We start from the raw sequence: 17,164 nt of genomic DNA, 5'->3' as shown, positions 1-17,164 counted from the left end.
CTTTTGGTGGGAAGGGAACAGCATTCCATGCACCTTCGGCGTTTAGTCATGCCGGCCACATGACCACAGAGACATCTTCGGACAGTGCTGGCTCTTCGGCTTTGAAATGGAGATGAGCACCATCTCCTAGAGTCAGCAACGACTAGCACGTATGTGCGAGGAGAACCTTTATCTTTACCTAATGACTGTTTTGCAAATCAGTCTTACTCTGCCTTAATTATAAACTATAGCACTACTACTTTATACTGTGCTCAGAAAAACAATTTGGCATTATTTCGTACCAATTGCAATCTTTAGGCAATTTTCAAGGATAGTTCCATGTAAAGTGCAGTGTATTGTCACAGTCAAGACTAGCTGTAAAATAAGCCATGGAGAACGTGTAGTGGTGAAACTCAAAACAGTCTACCTGTAGCAGAAGGAATTTTCAGTAAAATGTTTCAATATTTATATTATACTAATAAATTATTCATATCCTTATATTGGAACAACAAACAGACATTTTAGAATGCTTTATTACAAGCAACAAAGTTCCAGCAAGGCACTTTAACATAATAGCAGCAACAATACTACAGTACTTTACCACTGATAGATCTGTGAGTAATATATTATTCTTAACTATTAGGATTTTGTACAGAAACTGAATGTGTTTTAAAATCAGAACAATTTTGACATTTACATAGAAGTAATTCATGAAATCAGTGGGATGCAAGTAAAACTGAATATGAAAGATGAGAGCAAGGGCTACCGATTCTCTGAAAAGTGTTTTGTGCTACCATGCAAATGAGGTTTTTGAAGCAGGTGTAAACATCCCTTGTTCCAATGTTAATGAACAGAAAATAAGACCATTTGAAGAGCTGAGGAAAGCAAAGGATAATCTTCAGTGCTTGTGTAACATTTAGGAAATACAGTTCTTTGGAAAATTGGAACAAGAGAAAGGGAACCCTCTTGCAGTGAAAGTGAGAATGTTTAGAATAAGGGAACATCAAGATAATGGATAATCCCTTTCCTGTGGAAAATACAAAGTGACCGGCTCAGAAGACAGAAAAACTGCTATGAACAGTCTTAATGTTTTAGAAAATATAATCCTAGCTTTAGAAGTACAAACTCCTGGGCTAAAATGTTCATCTGCAGCCACCACGGTAGCAAGGCTCCATGTTTTGTATTGAACAGCTTTGAGAAAAAACTGGTTGAGTCCTTTGAGAGTGATGGAGCGAAGAGTGCAACTTTGATACCCATTCTGAGGAAAGATCCCTTACAAATAGGTTCCTAGAGTGAAAACATGCCAGAAATTGTGAGCTAAGTCAAACAGGAATGAAACCACATGATACACAAATTAATTTCTGCAAGTCTACTGGAATACAAGACTACAAACAAACTGGCTACTGCTCAACTAATAAAAAAAATAGAGGGGCTGCACTGACCCCCCCGCACACCTCAGAAAACTATTGAGTTCAATGTTGGGAAGTCTCTTGGAAGCCAAATCAATCCTCAGTCTTCTGATAGGAAAGGTAGAAATCTCCAACCACTTTTTGACTAAGCAAATATATCAATATACAGTCCCAGGAAGAAGGAAAGTTGTCAATGCCAGCTTGATTCTTCAATGCCTGAAAGGATAAAGGGATACGAGAATGAAGGGATAGGATCAGATCAATGTGTCATGAGTTAGAAATCTCTTGAGCAACCACCATGATACATCAAAGATACAGGACAGGTTAGATTGACAATTTTAAAAACTCAGTGGCAAAACATTTAGGAATTGCTGCCAAGAAAACCAAATGGATAGACCATTGTGGTGAAATTCAATTTTTTTTTTACTACCGGTTCTATGGGCGTGGCTTGGTGGGCATGGTGTGGGTTGGTGGGCGTGGCAGGGAAGGAAACTGCAAAATCTCCATTTCCACCACACTCCTGGGGGAAGGATATTGCAAAATCTCCATTCCCACCCCAATTCCTGGGGGAAGGATATTGCAAAATCTCCATTCCTACCCCACTCTGGAACCAGCCAGAGGTGGTATTTGCCAGTTCTCCGAACTACTCAAAATTTCTGCTACCAGTTCTCCAGAACCTATCAGAACCTGCTGGATTTCACCCCTGGAGTAGCCCCATTATTAGTTTCCTGCGACCGGTAATTATTTTTCAAATTTGTATCCACATACTGCCAACAAAGTCAGCCCATACATGTGGCAGTTTCTTAACAGAAGAATGTATCAATGGGTTTGTTTGTTTTTTTGAAAGTAGGTCTGCTTCTGGAACTTATCTTCATGCAATATAATAGGACTGCAAACATTTTAAATCCTCAAGAATCAGAATTATGTTGCTTATAGCTTCAGGTGTGATGGTATAAAAACTGAATCAGGCAAACAAAGGGAAAGAAAAAGCAAGGCCATTTTAAGCAGCACAATCCTGAGACAGGGAAAGGAAAGGCTATTTGATTAAAGAAAGCTTTAAGGCAACGTGTCACACAACAATAATGCTGCAATAAGAGTTCTTGACCAGTTGCATTTCCAAAAAATGTAGACTAGAAACATCTTTTTAATTTAATTATTTCTTTTATCAAAGAATTCAAATAATTTTTAAAAACAGAATATGGAAACTGAATTAAACAATGTAATAACCTAACTCAACATACAAATGTACAAGAAGTTAATGCTCTCCAAAGGTCATTCATAGATTTAGTTTACCATGCATGTTTATATAGTAAAATACTACTGCACAAGGTGAGTATACAGGTATTTTCTTGATTTTCTATGTAATCCTTTTTTGGAATAGGGATAGGGATGAGGAGTGGAGTGGAGTGGAATAACAGTTGGAAGGGACCTTGGAGGTCTTCTAGTCCAACCCCCTGCTTAGGCAGGAAATGCTACACCACTTCAGACAAATGGTTATCTCATCTCTTCTTAAAAACTTCCAGTGCTGGAGCATTTACAACTTCTGGAGGCAAGTTGTTCCACTGATTAATTTTCTGTCAGGAAATTTCTCCTTAGTTCTAAGTTGCTTCTCTCCTTGATTAGTTTTCACCCATTGCTTCTTGTTCTACCCTCAGATGCTTTGGAAAATAGTTTGGCTCCCTCTTCTTTGTGGCAACCTCTGAGATATTGGAACACTGCTATCATGTCTCCCCTAGTCCTTTTCATTAAACTAGGCATACCGAGTTCCTGCAACCGTTCTTCATATGTTTTAGCCTCCAGTCCCCTAATCATCTTTGTTGCTCTTCTCTACTCTTTCTAGAGTCTCAACATCTTTTTTATATGGTGGCAACCAAAATTGAATGCAGTATTCCAAATGTGGTCTTACCAAGGCATTAATAAAGTGGTATTAACACTTCATGTGATCTTGATTCTATCCTTTTTATGCGGCCTAGAACTGTGTTGGCTTTTGTGGCAGCTGCAGCACACTGCTGGCTCATATTTAAGTGATTGTCCACTAGGACTCCAAGATCCCTCTCACAGTCACCACTGTTGAGCAAGGTACCACGTATACTGTACCTATGCATTTTGTTTTTCTTGCCTAAATGTAGAACCTTACTTTTTTCACTATTAAATTTCATTGTTAAATAGCACCCAATGTTCAAGTTTGTTAAGATCCTTCTGTATCTTAAGCCTATCTTCCAGAGTGTTGGTTATTCCTCCTAGCTTGGTATTGTCTGCAAATTTGATGAATTCCCCATCTATCCCCACATCCAAATCATTGATGAATATGTTGAAGAGTACAGGGCCAAAAACAGAGCCCTGGGGTATCCTACTGCATTCCTCCCTCCATGTAGATGCAGTTCCATTGATGACTACACGTTGAGTCCAGTTGGTCAGCCAGTTATGAATCCAGCTCTTTTCCAGTCCTCTGGCAGTTCCCTGGTCCAGGATCTTTGAAAGATATAGTTCAGTGGTTCTGAGTTCACATCTGCCAGTTCCTTCAGGACCTTGGGGTATAATCCATATGGTCCTGGTGATTTGAACTCGTCTAGGGTAGACAGGTGCTCACTTACCATTTTCTTCCCTATTTTAACTTGTGTTCCTAATCAGTTTTTTGTGGTGCTGTTTTTGATAGGTTGGTCTGTATTTTCCCTTTGTGTAAAGACAGATGCAAATGGAATGGAATGGAATGGAACGGAACGGAATCCTTTATTGGCCAATTGTGATTGGACACACAAGGAATTTGTCTGTGGTGCATAAGCTCTCAGTATACATACAAACAACAAAGTGATAGAGCACAGATCATAAATCATAGTTACAATCATTAATCATAGGATACAATTTTCTCTGTCTAATGATTTTATTGTACCATTAGTACCTTCACATGCAATCAAGTTTCTGTAAAAAAAAATCATAGAATTCATTTTTTAACCATCATACTGACAACTTAGGAAATAGCTAGGATAGCTGTAATTTTATAAAGATAGATCTTACATTTGCATCCCAGTCCAACTGTGTGTGTGTGTATTATTAATATATTCACTATTTACAGAGTAAATACTGAAGAGCAATTGGAGTATTTCATATTCAAAGGAAATTTTTCATTCAAATTCTACTAAAGTTTTAACCATGCAGACAAAATTCTCAGTATTCTAGTTAGTCAAAAGTTCTTTTGAAAATAAGATTCTAAAATCAAATATGTATCATGGGTTTATAACCAGACTTTTTCAGAATTATGTTTTTCCAGCAATAATATGGAAATTAGATAGATCGTGGATGATGAAATTCAGAATATCATATTCTATAACAGAAAGCATATATCATTAAAAAAACCATTTACCAAAGACAAACACTGGAGGTACTGTATATAAGATAAAGAGAATAGGGTCAATTTTGCATTTTAGATGTTGAGAATCAATATTATTTGTACTCCTAATTACTAGTAATCATTTTCTAATACATAATTAATGAACACTCCAGGAGAATAAAGTAATTTCAAGTAATAAAAATAATCCTTTTAAAAAACCTGAAGAATGTAGAAGCTGAAGTCTGCAACATGGAATATATCAGAAAACAACTCTTTCTCCTTGGGTTCGTTCCCAACAAAGCATGCTATTTAATGTTCCAAAATTGTCTTCTTCTTCTTGCTCTTTGGCAAATTCCACAAAAACCTACAAACAATACAATTGTTTTTAATACAACAAATTATCTAAAATCTTTTATTGATCAAAGCCATCGTAGATAGTGGAGGTCAGTATTCATGAGCCTATTTGTTAGTGATTATGGCATATGGAAAATTTTGACTTGGCATGTTTAAACAAGAATATGATGAGTTTAAATTAATCTGGTGCAGAGATGAAAGTCAAGTTTACTTGCAATGCTCTCTACATGGGGCTGCCCTTGAAGTGCACCCGGAGGCTGCAGTTAGTCCAGAATGCAGCTGCGCGGGTAATAGTGGGAGCAACTCATTGCTCCCATGTAACACCACTCCTGCGCAGTCTGCACTGGCTTCCTGTGGTCTTCCGGGTGCGCTTTAAGATTTTGGTTACCACCTTTAAAGCGCTCCATGGCTTAGGACCCAGGTACTTACAAGACCGCCTGCTGTTACCATTTGCCTCCCATCGACCCGTACGCTCTCACAGAGAGGGCCTTCTCAGGGTGCCGTCCGCCAAACAATGCCTTCTCTGTGGGAGCTCCCACGCTCTGGAACGAGCTTCCCCCTGGTTTATGTCAAGTGCCTGATCTTTGGACCTTTCGCCGTGAGCTGAAAACGCACCTATTTATTCAAGCGGGACTGGCCTAAAATTTTAAAATTTTATTGGGGTTATTTATATTTTAATATTTTAATTCGTTTTAAATTTGGCCTCCTTATAATATGTTTGTTTTAATTTCTTTTAATATTTATACTGTGATTTTTTACTTGGCTGTACACCGCCCTGAGTCCTTCGGGAGAAGGGCGGTATAAAAATTGAATAAAATAAATAAATAAATAAAATAAATACTTATGAATGAAATGAGTAAAATCAAATTCAGAAACTATGGATGAGTGTCATTTCAATTACTGTTTGTTTATACAGAATTAAAAAAAAACATGTATATAAGCATTAGTAAGTATAACACAGTACAATTATTTGGAAAGGTCTGTCTGAGTTACCTGTTCAAGGGTTGCTTGAGAAAAGCTGTATTCTTCAATATTAAAGGCATGTTTTGCTGTTTGAAAGAATTAAAAACTGTTAATTGTCATTGAAAGACAGGTATCAAAATATTTGATATTAAGATACTTTACAAAACAACCAATTCTATCTGATGCCAAAACTATTGAAAAGCTAGATCATTACAAAAGCCCATGGACCAAGGGTGAAATGCTCCCAGTACAGACCGGATTGCCCAATGCGGTAGTGATGGTGGCGCGTGGTTCGGAGAACCGGTAGCAAAAATCCCTACCACCCCCCATCCCAGCTGAGCCGCGTGATCATCAGAAGTTCGTTTTTTTTTCCCTTTGGCCAAAAAAAATGTTTTTAAAAGTAAAAAAAAAAAAGCCTCTGATGATCTCGTGGCTCAGCTGGGATCGTCAGAACCCTTTAAAAGTTTTTTTTTCCTCTGGTGATCCCAGCTGAGTTGCCTGATCATCATAGGCTTTTAAAAGCATTTTTTTACAACCTTTTCGGCCAAAGAGGTTATAGAAAAAATGTTTTTAAAAGTAAAAAAAAAAAAGTTGGCCATGCCCACCCAGTCACATTACCCCCCAAGCCACGCCCACAGAACCGGTAGTAACAAATTTTACATTTCACCCCTGCCATTCACATGATGATTTATAAAACTACTACCTAATTGCTGCACTGAGACCAAATCAAGTTTTGTGTGCACTTTTAGTTAATCTGTTGGAATGCTTTTTCTCAGTGGAAGTTATTGCTATTAACAGGAGAAATTCTGTTGGATTTCTTTTCCTCTTCAAAGTCTCCTTTGCAATTTTGAAAAGTAAGGGAGGGAAATCAGCAGTAGTGTATTAGTGTGGAACTGGTTTTCATTCATGGATGTACTTAGTCAAACAGTGTTTACAGGTTAAAAAAAAGAATGTTCACTTCTTAAAACACACACCTCTGTAACAGTTCTAATGTTCAACTAATCTCTACACCATCGGAAAGCAAGTCAGAAAGGTTCAAAATTAGGATATGCAGCCCTTTGAATTTAATCACCAAAATGTGACTGGGAACATGAACACAACATCTGTCTGCAATATATTAAAAATCATGGGCTGCTCTGTGCAGCTGCTGCACAATCCTGCAAACAGATATAGTTGCTTCAATGTATTGCAGATAGGTGCTATGTTTATGCTTCTCAGCACTTTGAGATTGAATAGAAAATAGTTAAAATCTCATTTGTTACAATAGCTTGATATATATTAAATGTATCTGACTGAACAGAAATGGATGAAATCATGATCATGTGAAGTGTTAATACCACTCTATAATGCCTTGGTAAGGCCACACTTGGAATACGGCATTCAGTTTTGGTCGCCACAATGTAAAAAAGACGTAGAGACTCTAGAAAGAGTGCAGAGAAGAGCAGCAAAGATGATTAGGGGACTGGAGGCTTAGACATATGAAGAATGGTTGCAGGAACTCGGTATTTCTAGTTTAATGAAAAGAAGGACTAGGGGAGACATGATAGCAGTGTTCCAATATCTCAGGGGTTGCCACAAAGAAGAGAGAGTCAAATTATTCTCCAAAGCACCTGAGGGTAGAACAAGAAGCAATGGGTGAAAACTAATCAAGAAGAGAAGCAACTTAGAACTAAGGAAAAATTTCCTGACAGTTAGAACAATTAATAAGTGGAACAACTTGCCTGCAGAAGTTGTGAATGCTCCAACACTGGAAATTTTTAAGAAAATGTTGGATTACCATGTGTCTGAAATGGTATAGGGTTTCCTACCTGGGCAGGGGATTGGACTAGAAGACCTCCAAGGTCCCTTCCAACTCTGTTATTATGATTATGATGACATGAGATGGCAAAATGATAAGGATGGATTATTTAAAAAGTGAAAAGGTCAACAAAGAGACAGACATTCTAAGATGATCAGTTCACTTATTATTCTGTTACCTTACCTTCCTCAAGTTTGGAAAAAGACAGGGCGAGTGAGTGGACATCTTCCTTTGGGATTTTGTATGATGATAATGAGCTAAAACTGCAACAAATAAAAAGAAAGGAAGTGTATTCTAAAACAAATAGTTTGAGTAATATTAGTTTAAGTATTTTAATGCAATGTTATTAGATATTTCATCAGACATCAGGATTGTACAAGGAGGGTCAATGACATCAAAATGATAGAGCAACCAAGAAGTGAAGCCCTGCCCTCCTTTAATATGCATTGTACATTGCGCACACACAAAAACAGTACGTACAGTCATGCTCACCATTTTGAGAATACTGACCTTGCTTATGGACATCACTGATAAATACAATTGTTTTATCTTTGCTTTATCCATTATTATTATTATTAATAATAATAATAATAATAATGTACTTGGTTGATATCCAGGATGCTGGCAGCAACCCATATCAACCATTGGCACCAGTCAATGGTATTTGTAATGCATCTTTGAATGTTCAGTTGACTGAGTTTCATGTTTAATGAATAAAAGAGATAACAACAACAACAACAATAACAATAACAACAACAGCTTATTAGATACCTTTACTGAGATATAGTATAAATCAGAAAGACAGTGATTACAGAATTCCATACTGTACATTCACAACGTAATAGCCAAACCAGTAAAAAATGTTAATCACAGAGACATGTTTAGAAACAATGCACTCTGATACAATTGAGCATATACACTGCATAAAACCAGAATTAATGTAAAACTGCCAAGATTAATTAGTAGGATGGGATAACCAGGCCCTAGACCAGGGGTCTGCAAACTTGGATCTTTTAAGACTTGTGGACTTCAATTCCCAGAGTTCCTCAGTCAGCTTTGCTTTGCTTTGCTGGCTGAGGAACTCTGGGAGTTGAAGTCCACAAGTCTTAAGAGACCCAAGTTTGCAGACCCCTGCCCTAGACTAACTAACAGCCATATAAGAAAAGCTTTTCAATCCCTTTAAAAGGCCAATAAACTTTACAGAGATGAAAAAGACAAGACGGGAGCTGATTATAGAATTGCAAGGCCAAAATCCTGAAAGAAGACTACAATTCTGGAGGGAGAAACTGAAGGACGGTCTGGTGCAAATGAAATAAGGAATAAAAAGGATTCCAGAGGAAAATAAAATAGATATTGAGAAATTTGTGACCAGAGAACTCCAAATATAAGTACCAATGGTTTTGGTACTGGGTGTTGGTTCAAATAAGTAGAGCCTTTTGGTACAGCAGAATGTAAGAGTGGGAATGATTCAAATCATTGGGAATGAACTGTGCTAGACTAAGACCTGAGACACAATGAGGAACATCTGCCAAAATACTTGCAGTAATCTAAGAGTACAAAAAACATCACAGCAAGGACTAACAAAGCTATTCTCTTCTCCATTGTTCCCCACCCTCTACCTACAATTATTCATCACAACACTATTTGTTTTTATAATAATTATCTTTTCATTTGTCTTTTTATATTTTTGTAATATATTTTGCCTCTGTTATACTTATAATTTTTGCTTATTGGGTTATTGAACCGCACCCACCAGATTTTTGTGAAATGAGCAGCTACACAAAATTGATAGATACTGTAAATAGATAAATGCAAATTAGTTGCCCTTGCTCTAAGATTGCCGAATGGGTGTTCTGAGATGGGAGGCTATAAAGAATTGATAAATAAATATACAAATAAAGTCAGATGATCATCAATAAAAAAAACCAAGATCCCTGGAGACAAATAAGTGAAGACACAATACAGGACAGGAAGGATAATCAGGCCAAATACGATATCTGTCTTATGCATATTCAACTTGAGGTGATGGGAAGACATTCAAGAGGAAATACTAGTAAGATATGTGCCATGCAATGTCATCAAGGATCACAAAGCATTATCAGTGTATCAATGATATTGAAAACCCTATCTGTAAATTAGGGAACTGATTAAATAAATAAATAATCCAGTAAATCAGGGAACTCAGGATAAATAAAACAGAATATAGGACTGATACCTGGAAGACATTTAATATAAATGGAAATTGCTGAGACTCTAATCCACCATGCAATATTGCAGAGAAAGGAGAAGACAACGTTTATATTAATCAAGCACATTGGCAATGATGCTCAGGAACCATAATTTAATCAACAATATTCGATGTCAAATACTGCCATCAGGTCCAAAAAGGACTGGAAATAGCAATAAAATGTTAAGATTTTAGCACTGAAATATCATTCATTGTTTGACAAAATGTTTTCTTAGTTGAGTTCCTGGCTGAAATCCTGATAACTATGGATTGAACATGTCATTAGAAGACAATAAAGAATCAATTATGGGAGGATACTCTCAGAAACCTCAGATCAGAAAAAAGAAACAGTCCAGTAATCTAAAGACAAAAAGGGATCCAAGGAAGAGTTCTCTAATAAAGGGCAAAGAGGAACATGCTTTAAAGTTTGAAAAACTACCAGTGTTTAAAGAAAAGTTCAGCAAGACAGAAAACAGGTCAGAAAAAGAGGCAGAAAAATAAATGTACAAGAAAAAGGATTCAGGAGGGAAAGTTCCATTAAAGGAGACCAGCAGAGTTTTTAAACACAGATGGTGATAAAAAAAATAGCAGAAGACAGCTAATGGATGAAAATGAATGAGCATTCATTACTTTATTAAAGGAAAAATGTCCCAAATCCTTACAAGAAAGAGAAGAGTTAGGAGACCGTACACTCTGTAGTTCAGTGGTGGATGATGCTAATGACAAAACAAAGGGGGGAGGGGGAGAACTGGTGAGAAGTCCTGGTTTGAAAAATGAATGACAGCTTGAAACAAAGGTGTCTCACAGGTGATGAAAATAATTATCCAAAGTTTCTGCATCTGGTTAGAAGAAGCTCTCTCCAGGTGCTTTTCTGGCCTACTGGCAGCCATCTGAAGAATGGTCATGGTCAGCCATGGTCAAGAAACTGACACTAGAGATGTTGAAAGTCTTTCCGAAGCTTACTCTCTGTCCCACTGTAGACTAAACAAAATTAAGGCTAAGCTGTTTGGATTTCAATTTACAAAGACAAATATTCATTTTTATTATCATATTTAGAAACCACCCATCTCCAAGACGTAATTGAGATGAAACTTTCTAAAAACCTTTTCGAAATAAAATAGTCTTTATCAAAAAGTTAACAAGAAATCTGAAGACGTAATTTCAGACCTAACAATCAAAACACTACAAAAGGAGCTTAGAACATAGATACTTGAGGAAAAAGCATTACAAATAGGAAAGTGAAGAGCCACAGACAATGAGGAATGGAACTGAAAGGATCCCTACTAATCCTGTGGTGTACAGGTACACACAGATGCCAGCTTCTATTTTAGCCTTAGTGAAAAGACTGTACATCTATGGGTAAGGGATGAGAAATTAAAAACTACGATGGAATCTTATCAATATGATTATCCTGCAATATTAGACCTGCATATAAGAATTTTAAAATGAATAAGTATATTTGTACAATATATACAAATGTCAGCATTTATTATTAAGGTTCTATTAGATGTAGTTTTCTATTATACATGCCAAAAATTACAAGAAATACTAAATATGGATTATATGAAAGACGTTTTGTCTTTGGAGACCAAATGCTCTGCAATTTTCAAAACATCCTATTCTTCCTTTGGACACAAAACCAATTTGTTTCAGGACCATATTGTGAACAGACCATGTTACAGCTGAATCAGCACGGTCCATAAATTTTAAAAAATATATCCCGAGTTCCTAAACATTCTATCTTTAGAGATGGAATGTTTTGCACATACCTAGATAGTATGCATACTTGATATACAGTACATCATAATTGTTGTGCAATAATACTGCTGTACGTAACTTGGTGTTAAGTTACTATCATCTTTTAATAGGAAAAAGATCTACTTTAAAATTGCTTGTTAAGCATTCCATGATTTTTTAACAAAAACCAATTGTCCATAGAATAAATTTCATTTCATGGATTAACTGTTGAATCTGAACTAGTAGCTTGGGCTTCTCAAATTGCATCTTTATGTTTTTTTAAAAAATTGATTAAAACTTATAAGTCAAGATTTTACCTAGCTGGTATAAATCAGATTAGCTAATGGGAAGGGCCTAGAATGAATCAAGCACTACTGTAATCAGGCATGTTGCCATCCATCCATTATTCTCTCTAATTCTTATGCCCAGTGTAATGAGACAGCTCTAGTAGAGAAGGAATTGATTAATAGCCACTTGACTTGCAACAACAGCTTTTTTACCTTTCCAGAGGTCTTCCATTGGGAAAGATACGCAAAACTGCCCTCTGGAGCTGTTCCCTCATCTGTAAATCTGGAACTTCTTTTAATTTCATTTCTAAGAAATATCCTTTGCCAAATTTAGTCTTGAGGTGTTGAACTGTACCAATGCACCTATCAGATGTTCAGGGCAGGAAGAAGAGAAAAGCAGGAAAAATGGATTTGATATTAAAATCATGAAGTTGGTGTTAATTGTAAATTTGGTTTTTTTCCCCCCCAAACACTTCAATATCTAGAGAAGGTACCTCAATTTTCCAGACACCAAGAAAGCCACTCGATCACACACAGCTTCTGCTTCTTCCATGTAATGAGTAGTCAGAATAGCTGCTCTCTTTTTACTTTTAAAGGCTGCTCGGATGGCTTTCCTATAAAACATAATAGATACTCAGGAAAAATTAGTCTTGCTAAGTCAACTCTTCTTTATATCAGTCTATGCAGTCCCAATCTGATTAGTGTAAACAAATCTATTAATCGTTCCCAAAACTAAAGCCACAGCTAGGAAGAACAAGTGGGAAGCTGCTGGTGCTGGTAAGAAAATAAAAAAAATAAGGTTCGGTCTATTTTAGGTAACATTGCTCATCCCTTGAAAGAGTAAGTTTAAAGTCTGGAAATGTTCTTTGGTCTTCAACTCTTCCAATATAAATAAATGATGGCTATGGCAAGGAGTATTATTTATTTATTTGGTTTCTATGTTCCTCCATTCCTGAGCAGCTTTCAGGAAATTTTTTAAAAAAGCTAAAGCCAATTAAAAAAGAAAATACTTAACAATTAAAGATAACCAACCAGTTATGCCACAATTCACAGATAGAACAACTCATTTTGTTAGGTGAAAGCAACCATAACTACATGTGAAGGGTTCAAGTTGACTACTATATTGTACCTATACAACAGGGGAGTCAAACTCGATTTCATGGAGGGCCGCCTCAGGGTTGTGTTTGACCTCAGGGAGCTGGAGTGGGTGTGGCCAACTCAATGTCACTCTTGCCAGGGGTGGCTATGGTGGACTGAGCGCTCTGCCAGAGCAAACAAGGTTCCGGAGCTCGATTTTAACTGGCAAGAGGCACCACAGGCCAGTCCTTCAGTGTTTCCAGGGCAGCCCCGGGGCCAGATCTAAGCACTCCAGGCCTTGATTTTGACACCCCACTATTCAAGTATCTCCCGTATACTGCCAGTTCTTTTGTTCTGCTGCAACACCCACTATCCAGCCTTTTTCATGTCAACAACTGTTAAGTCTGGGGTGTTATGTGATGAGTGCTTGCCTCTTTGAATTCCAAAGTCCCAGAGCACTTTAGCTTCTTCATTTTCCATTACTTTGTCTATTTTGTAGTCTCACCAGTTCTCTCTTGTAGGCAAATGGTGTTACTTACAGATATTTCAATGCACCATAATTGCTATTTTGTCATGCCATTGTTTGTAGGCAATCTGTGCGATCTTCTTGCAACTGCTAATCTGATGAGCCACTGTTTCATCAGTTTATTTGCAGAGATGACACCTGCAATCTTTTGCTGACTTCTCGATATTTTATCTCACTTATTCTCAATTATGAGATGTAGTCTTAACTCCACATCCAAGTTATTGCTTTTAAAAAGTTTTCTCCTTCAGTCTGAGCTATAGCCATTAAAAAGAACTCTTTGAGAGAGGTAATATGAGCCTGTCTGACATCAGTATCCTCTAGCCATCTTTTGCTTTGGGAAAACTTATTACTGCTAAAATAGCTGATGGGTATAATATTCTTAGGCTGCAATATTTTTCAGGAGAAAAATATAGCAGTTCCCTTTAAACAAATGCTGCCTTGTGATACTTTAAAAACCATGATCCGGGCAGTTCTTGCAGGTCCTCCTGTGCCGTTGCAATGGCTGGTGTCTCGAGCTATAGTCTGGCCGGCATTGAGGCGCTCCCACTCGGGGCTTCGGGGCCCACTGATCTGGGCTCGCTGTGGGGAAAGGTGTTGCTGGTTTCCAACATGGATTCGCTCTGAGGCACAACGAGCTGCAACTTCACTCAGTTTCGTGAAGTGCAGCAGCGTTTCGACTCTCAAGGGCTCACCGTCCTCGCTTTCCCCTCTAACCAGTTTGGTCACCAGGAAAATGCCATCAATGAAGAGATCCTGAATTCCCTGAAATTTGTCCGTCCAGGCAATGGATATGAGCCCAACTTCCCTGTGTTTGAGACGTGTGAAGTTAATGGGGAAAAAGTTCATTCCTCTTTTCAAGTTCCTGGAAGAATCATTGCCTGTCCCACATGATGATTCTGTGTCTCTGATGACTGATCCAAAGTTCATAACTTGGTATCCCGTGTGCCGCAGTGACATTGCATGGCATTTTGAAAATTCCTCATTGGTCATGACGGGGTGCCTTTCAAACGGTACAGCAGAAGATTTGAAACTATCAAGATGCAGGATGGCATTGAAAAGCTGCTTCAGCAAACCATTAGGTTGGACCAGATAAAATCTTGATAAAACTTCCCTACATTTCTGCTTTGGTCTAGGTTGTTAAAAGTATATAATGCTACCCATAATGTAAGTTTAATTCTAACTTTCCATGTTAAACTAAATTCATAAATCTAGAAAATGCAGAAGATAGTTGCTTATATATTGTATCAGCAAAGCTTCTCTGAAATACAAGAATGTACTAAGCTGCTGTGATATAAAATAAACCTATAACTCTTCTTTAAAAGGCCTATTACCTAGGACGATCACTAGTCTGAAGTTCATAAATATTATGAGTGTCATTGACCTCTGATGTAACAGACAAAATCTGTGTTTTTAACCAATCTGCAAATCATTCAAATGTAGGGGACTAGAACTGATATGTACTTAGAAAGATTTCTACAATGTGAGGTAGTCTTAAATGTTATGCCTTTTTCTACATTTCTTGTTTTGCTGTGGTTCACTAACTGTTCTGCTGGCAAGATTCTACTCTCCATCAAAATTTTATTTATGATGGTGCTTCTTCTAAACACTTGATAAGCACCTGATGTACCTTTAAAATTTTGCATGTGAAGTTGCAAATTATGGCAAGTAGAACAGTTTGGAATCAGTGCTTTTAGTGCTACCATGCACCAATAAAATCTTGAAATTGCATTAAAAAAATAAAAATAAGTAAACAAACAATTAAAAAACCAACCATGATCCGGCATGAATCCATGAAATTGAACAAAGACCTCTGCAATCTAAGATTCCCCAAAATTATTAAGTTGGACAGTAAGACAAAAAAGATCAAGGAGGCAAATGGTAATTGGGAAAAGTGAGCCAGAATGGTAGCAGAATGGACGTTATGCCAACAATCGGGAAATTTGTGGACTATACTTGTACAACCTCTGCAGCAATAAGACCTGCAGTGTACTGTATGTCATAATAAAAGTTTTACTTTTCCAAACTTCCCAGCTGAAAATTAAGAAAAAGATGTTTCTATTTTAAATTTTGCTGATGTTGCCATTTTCTATTTCAGGGTTAGAGAACAGATGCTCTCTCAGTGGTGAATCCACCAGATCATCTATGTAGAATGAAGAAAAGCTCCCTTTATCACTTTTCAGCGGTTTATATTCTGATGCCTTCCCTGATCAGAATGGCAGGTGCAACCCAATCAGTCTGGCACTACTACATTCTCTCTCCATTCCTTCTTTTAAAAAAATGAAATATAATGTGTGAGTGAAGTAAAGCCAGCCCTGGCAGCACTCTTGCAGAACTACTAGCACGATCAGTTTCACCTACAATTAATTTTAAACCTTCAAAGAGCAAAGAGAAACCATGAAGAAAGCAAGGAGGGTTGACACAATCGGTAGATAAGAGAAGTTTCTATCTCTGTGTATTGTTTTTTTTTTAATTTATTTTGTCACAACAGTATACACAAACAATTGTCATAGATAAAACAACATGTATTGAAGAAAATATATAAGTAAAAATATGCATCAATAATATTAATTTGATATAATGAAGGAAACAATAGGACAGGAACGGTAGGCACTATTGTGCTCTTATGCACGCCCCTTATAATCCTCTTAGGAATGGGGTGAGGTCAATAGTAGACAGTTTTTGGTTGAAGATTTTGGGATTTTGAGTAGAGACTATGGAGTCAGGTAGTGAGTTCCAAGCATTAACAACTCTGTTACAGAAGTCATATTTTCTGCAATCAAGTTTGAAGCGGTTTATGGCTAACTGTTTTGAAAGAGTTTTGAAATATGAAGGCTGTTAATCTTCGTAAGTTCTGTTAGACTGGATATTTACATAAAGGCATATGGAGAAAGAATAGAAGCCTTTCTCTGCTTCTTGGGAGTGCAACTTTCCAATATGTTCATTTTTGTTTCTATTATGAGCATTGTCTTTTCGCCAAATTTGTTATGCCTAAATTATTTTTTATCAAGAGTAAAATGCCTTTTAAAGGCTACGGAGAGGATCTTTCATTAACCACTGCCCATTCTGACCTGCTATGCAATAGAATGGATATATTGAAAGTAAATAAATGGTTGTGATTTCACATTAAATATATTCTCTGCGTCCTTTGGAGACACTTACCACATGTGCTGTTTTGCTGTGGGGTCCATACCAGTAGATGGTTCATCTAGTAGAGTAATGTGGGGACTACCCAGCATACTTAAGGCAAAACATAGCTAAAAAAAGAGACCAGGGTAGGGGGAACACATCAATGATGGTTAATTACTTTAGGTAAAGCCAAGCCAAGCCAAGCCAAAAAAAAAAATCACTTCAAGATGCACAAATGAACTCAAATCTTCAGAAACTCTCAACGAGATTCTCTACATCCCTATTTTCAAAGAAACGTCAAATTTCATTTTATGTAACAGAGCACATATAAAAGAGGAGATAGCGACTAAATG

General features: G+C 37.1%; 1 protein-coding gene and 1 pseudogene across 8 annotated transcripts in view; one reads left to right on the top strand and one right to left on the bottom strand.

The window, feature by feature from the left end:
- Positions 1-494: 494 nt before the first annotated feature.
- The window catches only part of LOC131193151 (cholesterol transporter ABCA5-like), an 81,485-nt gene continuing 64,815 nt past the window's right edge, over positions 495-17,164 (bottom strand). For 7 of the 8 annotated variants that reach the window (XM_058173053.1, XM_058173052.1, XM_058173048.1 and 4 more), the window contains 7 exons: positions 16,845-16,939; positions 12,577-12,696; positions 12,296-12,445; positions 8,015-8,094; positions 6,064-6,119; positions 4,936-5,080; positions 495-1,604 (listed from right to left, as the gene is read on the bottom strand). In XM_058173053.1, the coding sequence (XP_058029036.1) occupies positions 4,976-5,080; positions 6,064-6,119; positions 8,015-8,094; positions 12,296-12,445; positions 12,577-12,696; positions 16,845-16,939 (606 nt within the window). In that variant the 3' untranslated portion in view covers positions 495-1,604; positions 4,936-4,975. The remainder of the gene's footprint in view (positions 1,605-4,935; positions 5,081-6,063; positions 6,120-8,014; positions 8,095-12,295; positions 12,446-12,576; positions 12,697-16,844; positions 16,940-17,164) is intronic. The other variant, XM_058173056.1, reaches the window with a different exon arrangement.
- Positions 12,704-16,831, top strand: LOC131193155 (glutathione peroxidase 1-like; annotated as a pseudogene).

The sequence above is a fragment of the Ahaetulla prasina genome, chromosome 2 (genome assembly GCF_028640845.1).
Source record: "Ahaetulla prasina isolate Xishuangbanna chromosome 2, ASM2864084v1, whole genome shotgun sequence".
In the NCBI taxonomy this organism is placed as follows: domain Eukaryota; kingdom Metazoa; phylum Chordata; class Lepidosauria; order Squamata; family Colubridae; genus Ahaetulla; species Ahaetulla prasina.
This window is presented reverse-complemented; position numbering and strand designations above follow the sequence as displayed.